Source organism: Convolutriloba macropyga, chromosome 4 (genome assembly GCF_964194025.1).
Source record: "Convolutriloba macropyga chromosome 4, txConMacr16.3, whole genome shotgun sequence".
NCBI lineage: Eukaryota > Metazoa > Xenacoelomorpha > Acoela > Convolutidae > Convolutriloba > Convolutriloba macropyga.
This window is the reverse complement of record NC_134471.1, coordinates 34,253,255-34,265,355: the sequence shown is the minus strand read 5'-3', so window position 1 is coordinate 34,265,355 and position 12,101 is coordinate 34,253,255. Positions and strand designations below refer to the sequence as shown.

Below are 12,101 nucleotides of genomic sequence, written 5' to 3'. Positions count from 1 at the left end.
TTCTTGGCTCAGTAGACAGGTAATCTCCTCGAGGGTTTGATGGTATGTTATTGCATAATTGCCCGGGGGCAATGGAATGGTTTTCAATTTTTTAATGGAACAAATTTCTAATAATAATTAAATGATAATAAGTAACTGAAACTTTTTTGCCTATGGATTAAAATGTTCTCAATTTTTTTAATATCAGAACTTTTAAATTTTTTGAAAATGCTTGCAATTTTTTCAAGTTTTTTACGGCACCAGGGGTCCAGGGACTTCCTCCAATTTTTGATGATAGTTAATAAGCTGCTGCTTAGTTCCTAGAGTTAATGGAATAATGATCAATTTTATTTGAATCCATTTATAGCAATTTTTTGATAAAATACAATTTTTTTTCAAATTTTTGGAAATTCTTTTTCAAGTTTATGGATCTTTGAGCCAGTGAAACTATTGAAAGCTTGAAATAGGGATACTGGATGGTGTCTTGGGACGATGAAATGGTTTTGAAGATATTAATATCTTCAACTTTAGCAAGATTTTGTTAAAACTTGCAATTGTTTTCGCAATTTGGGAATTTTTTGGTGGCAAACTAACTTTTTAGTGTTTCAGATGCGATACTTGACAGAACTCCAGAGAGAAAAGGTAATATTTTGAATTTCGATTTACTGCAAAATCTGGAAACTTTTGAAATTTTGCATATCAGTTTTTTCTCAATTTGATTTAATTACTAACAAGGCTAGAAAGCTAAGTTGCACAGTCGAATCCCACCATAGAAAATGTTGCTAGTTTTCTCTCTCTCTCTCTCTCTCTTTCTGTCGGTTCGGGTTTCTTTGCTTTTCCTTCCCGTTCACGTTTTGTCTCACACACTCTCGCTCTTTCCTTAAGTCTTTTTGTTGGTGCCGCACTTAGCTAATGTTTTGTGGCGTTATATCATCAATTATCGACATTAACGCTGATTTATATACGTAGAAATACTTTATCATAAGTGACTTAACTAGCTCTCAAACGCAGTTTGAAGCAAAGGATTCATCATGTTTGTCTTTTTTTAATGTAATTTTTCGCTTGATTGATTTTTCGTCGGACTCATTTGATATTTCGTCCTGAGAAACGTGATAAAGGCAGCGCCCAGTGGACGTAAAGGTCTTTTAGAGGCTGTTAGCGCAATAATATTCCAGTATGCGACTCACAGAAACTGTTTTGGAGACCTGTGTGAAGGGCTGTTCTTAACAAATTGATCTCACACTCCCCCTTCGACTCACATCAGTCCCCTGCATCCAGTTGCACCCTCCGCTTCAGTGACCCCCCGCTGCGCTCACCTCACGCCCCTTAGTTAAGCTAAAGCTAGCCTCACTAAACCGTGGCTAGCTGCTGACGAAGCCAACCGCTTACCGGTTATTTGATAGCAATTCGCCCGAAGTCAGTCGGTTATGTTTGAAATAACCGCCCTTTGCTTCTAAGCATGCTATGATTGCGCTTCTATTGTTTACCATACAAAGGGATTCGGCTGTATTGGTGCCCCGTCTTTTTAAAGACCAAAGAATTTGGATTGTGTTGGTGCTCTTATCTTTTTTATAGCAGCGAAGCGATAGCGGTTATTGTTTGGGACATCGTGGCTTTTTACAAATCAAAGAATTTGAGTCGTATTGGAGCGCTGTGGGTTATTGTGGTCTGTGTGTTTTTGGGGGCTAAGATGTTTTAACTTTAATTATGTTTTAACTAGCTGCTGTTTTGTGGCGTGATATCATCTATTATCCTCATTAACGTTGATTTATAGTAGAAATGCTGTATCTTAAATGACTTAACTAGATCTCAAACAGTCTGTAGCAAATATTTTAATCCTGTTTTCCTTTTTTAATGTAATTTCTTGCTTCACTGATTTTTTGTCTGACGCATTTGATTTTTTGCCCTCAGAAATGGAATGAAGAGGTAGCGACCAGTGGGGTTTATGTTCTTTTGGAGCCTGTTATCTCATAGTCTCCAATTATGCGATTCACAGAAACTGTTCTGGAGACTTATACTTTTGATGTGAAGGGCGGTCCTTAGAAATTGATCTCACACCCCCTCCGACTCACTTCAGTCCCCTAATCTATTAAGCAGCCCCTCGCGCTGCGGTGCACCCCCACTGCGCTCACCTCACGCCCCTTAGTTAAGCTAAAGCTAGCCTCACTAAACCGTGGCTAGCTGCTGACGAAGCCAACCGCTTACCGGTTATTTGATAGCAATTCGCCCGAAGTCAGTCGGTTATGTTTGAAATAACCGCCCTTTGCTTCTAAGCATGCTATGATTGCGCTTCTATTGTTTACCATACAAAGGGATTCGGCTGTATTGGTGCCCCGTCTTTTTAAAGACCAAAGAATTTGGATTGTGTTGGTGCTCTTATCTTTTTTATAGCAGCGAAGCGATAGCGGTTATTATTTGGGACATCGTGGCTTTTTACAATTCAAAGAATTTGAGTTGTATTGGAGCGCTGTGGTTTATTGTGGTCTGTGTGTTTTTGGGGGCTAAGATGTTTTCACGCATTTTTCATTGACTTTGATCTTCCAAAACGGGATATACAGGTAAATCCCAGCGAGCAAAAAGTTTCCTTAGTGGCCCAAAGTGGGCTTTTGTTCTTCAAGTGCTTAAGGTGGTGCAGCAGCTGGGTTGACCTTAAGTTAAGGTTCAAATGTTAAGTTTTTGGCTCAAAATGATGCATTTGTTTTTTGTGTTAAGAGTTTTTTGTTTAATTAGTCTTAGGTTGAAGTTTTTAAAAGTTAATGAAGCTAGACAAAATTACCCGCTATGACCATTTTATGAGCTATTTGTTTTGGTATTACATACACCAGCACGCAATATGATACTAGTTTTTGCAAACTTTCAAGTCTCAAGCTTTCAAACTTTCATGATACTAATTTTTGCAAACTTTCAAAATTTATTGTCATTTTTTTTAGTTTTCCAGTCTCAGGGCCCAGGGAATCTCCTTTAAGGTTTGATAATAGGAGTGCATGATGTCTGGTATCAATGGAATGGTTTTAAACATTTTAAAGTCTCGAATATTAGTGTTTTTTGGATAAAATCTGCAATTTTGAACTTTTCCTACAATTTTTGCCAGTTTTGATATTTGTCCATTTGTCAATCAGACAATTTTTTTTCAACTTTGTCATTCAGTTTTTCTTGGCTCAGTAGACAGGTAATCTCCTCGAGGGTTTGATAGTAGGTTATTGCATAATTGCTAGGGGGCAATGGAATGGTTTTGGAACAAATTTCTAATAATAAGTAACTGATAATAAGTAACTGAAAGTTTTTCTGCCTATGACTTAAAATGTTCTCAATTTTTTTCAGTGTCAGAACTTTTAAATTTTTTGAAATTGCTTGCATTTTTTTCAAGTTTTTTCCGTCACCAGCGGTCCAGGGACTTCCTCCAATTTTTGATGATAGTTAATAAGCTGCTGCTTAGTTCCTAGAGTTAATTTTTTGATACAAATTTTTTCAAATTTTTGGAAATTTTGATAATTCAAGTTTATGGATCTTTGAGCCAGTGAAACTATTTAAAGCTTGAAAAAGAGATACTGGATGGTCTCTTGGGACAATGAAATGGTTTTGAAGATACTAATATCTTGAACTTAAGCAAGATTTTGTTAAAACTTGCAATTGTTTTCAAAATTTTGGAATATTTTACTGGCTAACTATACTTTTTTGTGTTGCAGATGGGATACTTGACAGAACTCAGAAGAGAAAAGGTAATATTTTGAACTTTGATTTACTGCAAAATCTGGAAATTTTTTCTTTTGAGTTTTGCACATCAGTTTTTTCTTTGATTTAATTACTAACAAGGCTAGAAAGCTAAGTTGCAAAGTCGAATCGCACCATAGAAAATGTTGCTAGCTCTCTTGCTCTCCCTCTGACGGTTCGGGTTTCTTTCCCGTTCCTTCTCGTTCACGTTTTGTCTCACACACTCGCTCTTTCCTTAACTCTTTTTGTTGGTTCCGCACTTCAGCTAGTGTTTTGTGGCGTGATATCATCGATTATCGACATCAACGCTGATTTATATACGTAGAAATGCTTTATCATAAGTGACCTAACTAGCTCTCAAACGCAGTTTGAAGCAAATGTTTTCATCATGTTTGTCTTTTTTAATGTAATTTTTCGTTTGACGATTTTTCGTCGGACTCATGTTATTTCGTCCTGAGAAACGGGATAAAGAGGCAGCGCCCAGTGGACTTTAGGACTTTTAGAGACTGTCAGCGCAATAATATTCAAGTATGCGATTCACAGAAACTGTTTTGGAGACCTATACTTATTGTGTGAAGGGCTGTTCTTAGAAATTGATCTCACGCTCCCCCTTCGACTCACATCAGTCCCCCCAATTTAGCTGCACCCTCCGCTGCAGTGACCCCCCGCTGCGCTCACCTCATGCCCCCTAGTTAAGCCAAACCTATCGTCAATAAACCTTGGCTAGCTACTGTCGAAGTCAACCGCTCGCCGGTCTTTTGAGAGTAATTCGCCCGAAGTTATTCGGTTATGTTTTTTTAATAGCCGACCTTAATTTCTCAGTTTGCTATTATTGCGCACCTATTTCTAGTTTTATCAGCACCAGGTGTCATAAAATTTCCTCTAGGGTTTGATATTAGTTTACTGCATGGTTTCTAGTGGTAATGGAATGGTTTCAACATTTTAACATCACGAATTTGTGTTTTTTTTTTCAAAACGTGCAATTTCATTTTCATTATTCAAGTCTTTCCAGACCCAGGGGCCAGAAAACCTCCTTAGGGATTTGATAATTAGTTACTGAAAAATTTTTATTGGCGATGGAATGGTTTTCAACTTTGTAATGTCACAAATTTTATCAATTTTTTTAATAAACTTGCAATTTTCCGTTTTTGATTTTTTGTCATTTTTTTTGGTTCCTGCAGTCTTACGAGCCACTGAACTTCCTCTAGGGTTTGACAAGAGGTTGCTGTATAATTTTTAGTTGTAATTGAATGTTTGTCAAGATTTTAACATTACGAATATTAGCATTTTTTGACAAAACTTGCAATTTTTTAAAAATTTTTTGACATTTGTCAATATTCATGTTTTTCAGTCCCAGGGGTTGGAAAACCTCCTTTGAGGTCTGATGTGTAACTTATTTTTTTTTGGGCCATAGATTAGTTTCCAATTTTTTGTTGTCAAAATTTTTAGCATTTTTTTAAACCTGCAATTTTTTGTGTTTTTTTAATAGCCGCCCTCATCTTCTCAGCCGGCTATTATTGCGCTCGTATTTTTTTTTTTTTTACTTCGTCAAACTTTTTTTCGCTTTACCATTTTGCCGCTTTTTCGAGATTTTGCGTGAAATCTTTTTGACTTCTCTAGGCTAGTTTCTCTCTTCTCTCATTCTGCTAAAAGTGAATTTGAACATCGGTTGCTAAGCAAAGCAATTCAAAATGAACAGAGTCGGAATAAAAAATTGAAGTCAGAAGTAGAAACGGGATAAACCCATAAAGCCCAATTTTAGATGCCCGCTATTTGAACGTCGTTCCTATAAGTCTTAGTTACCACCTCTAATGCTTACTGGTGTTGATAGTAGCCCCTGTAGCCTCTCTCTAAGAAACAGAAGTACGTTATGTTCAACTACGAAATGCCATCAAAATAAATCGGACTTAAAAAATATTTTTGTACAAAAATCTTTTTTTTTTCAATATATTCTATTCGTTCAATCCCAATCATGCTTATTGGAATCAACGGCGGCTATTTTCCGGCAATCTGCCGGGTATGTTTTTTGTTTTTTTCAAGAAGTCAAGTCTCCGGAGAATTTTTTACGCGCTTAAAGAACTTATATACTCACATCATAACTGCATCTCAAAATTGCTCTCGAAATTAACTTTGACCGTTCGTGTGAGTCATTTACTTGTTGTGCAAATATGTTTTTTCGACAGACAAAATTTATCCGGAACATCAGCTAAGCTGACCCACAGAATCTTTCTATGATTGATCAAGGATAAAGTCAAGCGGACATCTGAAGCTTAAGTTCTCCATTCTTTCTATTTATTATTGCATGAAGAGCAGGCTGATTTAGTTCTAGAATTTGAAAAGCGAAATGTCATGTTGGGTATCCGTTCATTATTAGCCGAGAGACAATAGTTATGATTGATAAAAAAGATCTTCGAATTATTTCTGCAAAACCGTAGGGTAGAATATCTATCTTTGTTCTGACCTTTCTAGTTGTGATGGTTTACAATTTTTAATACATATGACTAAAGCATAAGATCCAGCAATTTATGGTGATGTAGACTTTTCAATTGTACTTGCCTCAATCTATTGACTCCTTAATTCTTTGTTGACTTGCGCGAAGCTGCTTCAAACAATGATGTTCTAATAGAGCGGTTTTGTAGTGTTAATCCCGTAATTTGTTAATATTTTTGTCCTTTTACGGTTATGCTCAAATTCTGCTCGGGAGTGGTGTAGTTATTGGTAGTAGTTTTCAGATTCAACAAACATATTATTTATTTTTATGAGATAATGACTCTTAATTCTTAAATATTGTTTGAACTTCATTATAAGCTTGTTAAACAGTGGGGTGAGCATATTTCTGAGCATATTGTTAAATTAAGAATAGTCTGTGGTGCATCAATAGTACATGCACAACTAGTCAATCTATGTTACCTAATATAACTGGAGCATTTGACGTGCAGATGTCGGAAGGCGCTCTCGTGTGGTCTGCACATATGCGAGGACCTATGTCACCATGGTGACTGTGGGCCGTGTAGACAGCGGGTATCCAAGAGATGTGCATGTGGCAAGAAATCTAGACAGGTGCATTGTACTGAAACATTCCATTGTGACACAAAGTGCGGCAAATTCAGAAACTGCGGACGCCACCAAGTGAGTTTATTCATCACAATTCCTTAGTCATAAATTAGTGTTCTGCATCAAAAGACTCTGACATCAATGTCTTCAAACTATATGAAAGTCACTCTTTTATGCATACATTGGCATTGCATTTTTAATCTGTTCACAATTTTCTCGAATTTTTGTTGTCAGAAGTTAAATTTGACTATTAATTCAATTCGCAATGGGGTAGTAAAAGGAGCGGAAACAAGTGGAGTGAGAATTTGGTGTTTAAAAGATTTCGGTTTTGGAAAGCAATTTTTTCATTAAGTTCCTAGGAGCATACTGCTAACCGAGGATAGTATTAAACTTAGTGTTCTTTGATATAGAGGCTGAATTCACCATTTTTTAAAATCAAATCTGATAAAACTAGACAAATTTAGAATATTTTTTGACATTCGGAAAAAAGTATAAGACTGTCGTCACCTCAACGTCGGTCAGTCTGTCTAACGGCGGCTTCTCTCCTGCAATCTGCCAACTGTGGTAGATATTTTCGCGGAATTGATTTTTTGTGTCTTTCTGATCTGATTTTTCAAGTGGCTTCTAGATTTTTCCATGATCTCAAATGCTCTCATTCACAATTTCAGCTGCTGAGTTCGCGGCAACTTACTACTAAAACTAAAGAAAGCACCGAATTTGGTTTTGTATTTTTAATTTCTCAGCGTCATTTCATATTCTAATTGACGTGATTAGCTATCTAAGTGACTTGATAAGCTACCAACCTTTTCACGGTCATACCAGGTTTTAAATATAACAAAGCTGGTCATTAAAGCAGTCTGAACATGAAAGCAATTGAGTTTAAGTCGACGAAGGTTTAAGCAATTGAATCTATGAAAGTGTTTTGTAATTGCTCTCAAAGAAATTTGTAACATTTTTTTAGCTGCGTGATCTTTTTAATGCGATTTTTCGCTTGACTGACTTTTTGGGGTTGTGGGAAGCAGTTGCGGCTATTTTCCGGCATTCGACTGTGTATATTTAATTGCTCTCGAACGAAGTCAACAATTTTTTTAAATCCTATGGTCTTTTTAATAGCTGCGAAGCGATAGCTGAGGCTATTATTGGCCTTCTCTTGGTTTATCACTTTTTTTTATAAAACAGTTTTTTTTCAAATTTTTTTTTGAAATTTTGTAATTTTTTAGATTCTCCAGCCTCAAGAGGCACAGAACCTCCTCTAGGGTTTGGTTATGGGTTACTGCATAGCTTTTAGATGTAATGGAATGTTTTTCAAGATTTTAATATCAGCAATTTTTACAATATTTAAGTTCCTTGTTTTTTGAATCTTTTGAATTTTTATCATTTCTTCCGGCACCAGGGTCCTAGGGACCTCCTCCAAGTTCTGATGATAAGCTATCGCATAGTTTATGGATCTTTACGAGCCAGTGAAATTATTTAAAGCTTGAAATAGGGACACTGGACAGTATCTTAAGACTATGAAATGGTTTTGAAGATTCCAATATCTCGAATTTTAGCAAGGTTTTCTTAAAATTTTCAATTGTTTTCAAAGTTTTCGAATATTTTTATCCTTTTCTGAGTTTAACGATCATTACTGGCCAATGAAGCTTTTCAAGTCTTGTAGACGGGTTTTTTGACATATTTCCTCAGACAAAAAATATTTTTGATCATTTTCACTGAAATCTGGAAGCTTTTCTTTTATATTTTGCGATATTTAGAAATTTTTTAAAATCCGCTTTTTATGTGATTTATTTACTAACGAGGCCAGAAAACTAAAAGTTGCAGAGTCCAATCAAGCTAAAGCTAGCCTCACTAAACTGTGGCTAGCTACTGACGAAGCCAACCACTTGCCGGTCGTATGAGAGCAATTCGCCCGACGTTAGTCGGTTATGTTTTTTTTTTATTTTGTCAAGAATTTTGTTCGACCATATGACGTCACAACCACTTCAAATCTGTTTTTTGTTCTTTCTTTCATGCAATTTCAACTAAATTGTGTGCGTGGCGTCATTTTTCACTCTAGGTGGAGCTAGTTTTTTTTGTTCATTCGCGTGATTAAATTTGGGCACACGTGACTTACATCACTCTTAAAAATTACTTCCTCACTCTGAATTTGACTTTTCTGTGCTTTATTTCAAAGAGATAAGGTCAAATGAGTCCTTGTCACTCTAATTGAAGGTTTTTTTAGAGCAGCAAATAGAAACAGCAGTAAGTTTTACAGATTTTTAATCAAAATTTAACATCTCAGCGCTTAGTGAAAAGAATAAATTTTTTTGGTCTGTCTTTTTTTACCTTTTTGAGACTACAGATCTATAAAGCTATTGCGGCTCTTTTCTGGCAATTTACCAGCTATGTTTTATGCTATGTCGGTCGATTGATTGTTCGTCTGACCCATTTAACTTTTGACGGATAACAGGTAGCGCTTGAAGGGCATTAAGTTCTCTTAGAGCCTTTCGGCTTACTAGACTCTGAATACGAGTTTCACCAAAACTGTTAGCGAGACAAATTCATTGTGTGAAGGGCAGTTCTTAATCTGTTGAACCCTTCGCCACCTAAGCCCCCCCCCCCCCCCCCCCCCCAAAGCGCACCACTCTCAAGTCCACTCTCTTCCATCTGGCGCGATTTGGACCCCGCTCCTTCGTCAAGCCCTCCCAATGGACATATTGCATGTATCCGCCTGCCACAGCGGTGATCCGGACTATGCATTTGCTAGTTTCTTGCTCGAGTCAGATTTGTCCAAACGTTAAAAACTGCGGTGAAGTGTAGAAAATACCTCGAGAACTAGACGTCATACAATCAGTTCAAAACAAGCGACTTCTCAACAATTGTCCTTCTTGATCCTTTCAGCTTTCGTGGTTATGACTGGGCCACGTAGTCCAGAATCGTTAGGCAATTGCCCTACTATATATTCTGGCCAGAATGTTTTCTGGCAGATCATTCTTTTGAAAAGGGCAACTTCGTCTCTATGTCGCTGATTTTTTTGTAATTGCTCTCATACGAAATGTGTATCAATTATGTTGCTCATGTTGGTTCTCTTATGAGATAGTTCGTACTACCAAATTTTCGTCCGATAGTTTTTTTTCCTCTGAGTTTTCGGCATCAAAAACGGGATAAATATGTTAATCGCAGAGGGCATTAAGACGCTTAGCAGTTCGCAGAGATGTTATTACTATCTAGATGTACAAATTACGAAACTACTGAGAAGACATAAAATCATGTTTTTGGCAGTTTAGATCCTCACGTCCTGCGTTCCCTTACCCCATTTAGTTGCTGACAAAGACCACGGCCTATCCAGTCGTTTGAGAGCAAGTCGCTCAGTCAATTATGTCGTGAATTGCAGGCGTATGTAGTAGGTACCACAGTAACAACTGATTAAATGTAATACATTTGATAGAGTTAATAATAAGATAGACCCAACAAGAATGCACAATACACAATGAAAATTGATTATGAATAAGAGACCCAACAAGAATGTAGAATAAAGAATAAAAATTGATTAACCCTCTCATTTACGACAAGAACGACTATAGCTCTGGTGCTGGTGCTACCTTACCGTAACTCATTATTACTCAATCTGCCTAAGTGCTCTGATGTTTATACAGCATAAACCAATTGGGAATGAAACGACAACTTTTAATTGTCCTAATTTGAAACTCTCGTTAGATTCCCAAACAGTATTTATACGCTCTCCTTTTTACGACTCGAAAAGGAGTTACGGTGAACTATTTTTTAAATTACATTGCTCATCCTTGTCGGTCTACACATTTCACAATTTTCACACTTGAATTCTGTCTTATCTAATTCACTGTTTCAACTGTGTAATTAGGTGTTATATTTAAAATTTAAAGTGCTACGAATCGTGCTATTCTAAAATCCATGTAACTTTTATATTTTAAATATCCATTAACGAATTAATGCTTCGTTTTATTGTATAGTGTAAGAAGAAGTGTTGCACTGGACAGCAATGTGCACCGTGTGACCAGATGTGTCTGAAAGTGCTGTCCTGTGGCAACCACAAGTGCCAGCAGGTCTGCCACTCTGGACCATGTTACCCCTGCCAACAGACCAAGTGTCTCTCCTGTCCATGTGGTGCAACATCCATCCAGATCCCATGTGGACGAGAGAAACTAGTCAAGAAACCAAACTGTCAGAAGAACTGCTTGTAAGTATCAATTGCTCCATTATCTTAAACTCCTCATGCTGGAATGAAACCTTTTTTTGAGTGTTTTTTCTCAACGTATGCGCACACTATAATTATTCGACATTTTGCACATACGCTATATCATATATTTTCTGCAACATGGGTTTGTTCGTAATCTAATGTTTTTGTGGGGCTTCAGAAGCCTATAAACTGTGCGTCATGAGCAATTCCGTTCCTTTGATAAAATTAACATAGCAACTTTCGGTTTATCCTTGAGTATTATAATAAAGGAAATTGTCGTTCCTCTTGTGTTGGATCCAGCACTAAACTAAGTCCCAAATCACTTACCAATTATATGTGGTTTTCATTTTTAACAACTTAATTTCCGTGTCAGAGGGTTGATCTGATCCTGTTTAATTTTAAGAACTAATTAACTGGCTGTCAAATGTCAGCCTTTCAGCTATCTGTCTCCCTTCGTAGCTAGTTTTCAGGTGATTGCGTTCAGATAATTTAATATCTCCAGTTGCTGTTTTGTTAAATAGAAAGATTGTCAATTTAAGCAGTATTGGATCTCGCATTAATTCTGACGTTTTCAGTTTCCTAAAATGTTAAATGCTTTTTCAAATGTTAAACTCGGCTATTTTAGAATAAAAACATCAATTTTAAAGTGCGTAATGTACGCTGCTAAACCATTTATTGATAGAATTAGTTAATTAGATTCCCCATTTTTGGTTTCCTTGTAAAATATCCTGTCGCCGTTAATAGTTAAAGTTAATATCATGTCGCCGTTAAAAAGTATAGTTGTGAAATGCCAATGTATTACGATATTTCACATAGTTGATAAAATACTTTTTGTTACATTTACCATTTCGGTAGTGTTTCCTTATGGCTTCGAGTTAATTTGTTTTCCAGCATTTGTTTTTATTAAACTCGGAGGCCCTCTAAACAAAACTGCCTTATCTGAGTAAGTGTGTTGAATGTCTGAAAAATTCTTATAGGAAATTGAGAAATAATTGCATTTGTAGAGTGTCGTTTTTAGCCGCAAAGAGATAGCGGGGGGTATTATTGGCCTTCTCATGGTTTTTACGACCCAAAAAATTGCCATATTAAGTATTATTTTTTTGCGTTCAGTAACTGACTTTTCGGCTTTGAAACGTGTTTTTGAGAGAATGGCGCATATGGATAA

The 12,101-nt window shown here is 36.6% G+C and overlaps 2 protein-coding genes across 4 annotated transcripts in view; one reads left to right on the top strand and one right to left on the bottom strand.

The window, feature by feature from the left end:
• Positions 1-12,101, bottom strand: part of LOC142337634 (dynein axonemal heavy chain 7-like) — a 291,470-nt gene that overhangs the window by 71,390 nt on the left and 207,979 nt on the right. The gene's annotated exons all lie outside the window — the stretch shown is intronic.
• LOC142337937 (NF-X1-type zinc finger protein NFXL1-like) overlaps positions 1-12,101 on the top strand; it is a 62,127-nt gene that overhangs the window by 36,606 nt on the left and 13,420 nt on the right. The window contains exons 9-10 of the mRNA XM_075387571.1: positions 6,630-6,819; positions 10,710-10,936. Of these exons, the coding sequence (XP_075243686.1) occupies positions 6,630-6,819; positions 10,710-10,936 (417 nt within the window). The remainder of the gene's footprint in view (positions 1-6,629; positions 6,820-10,709; positions 10,937-12,101) is intronic.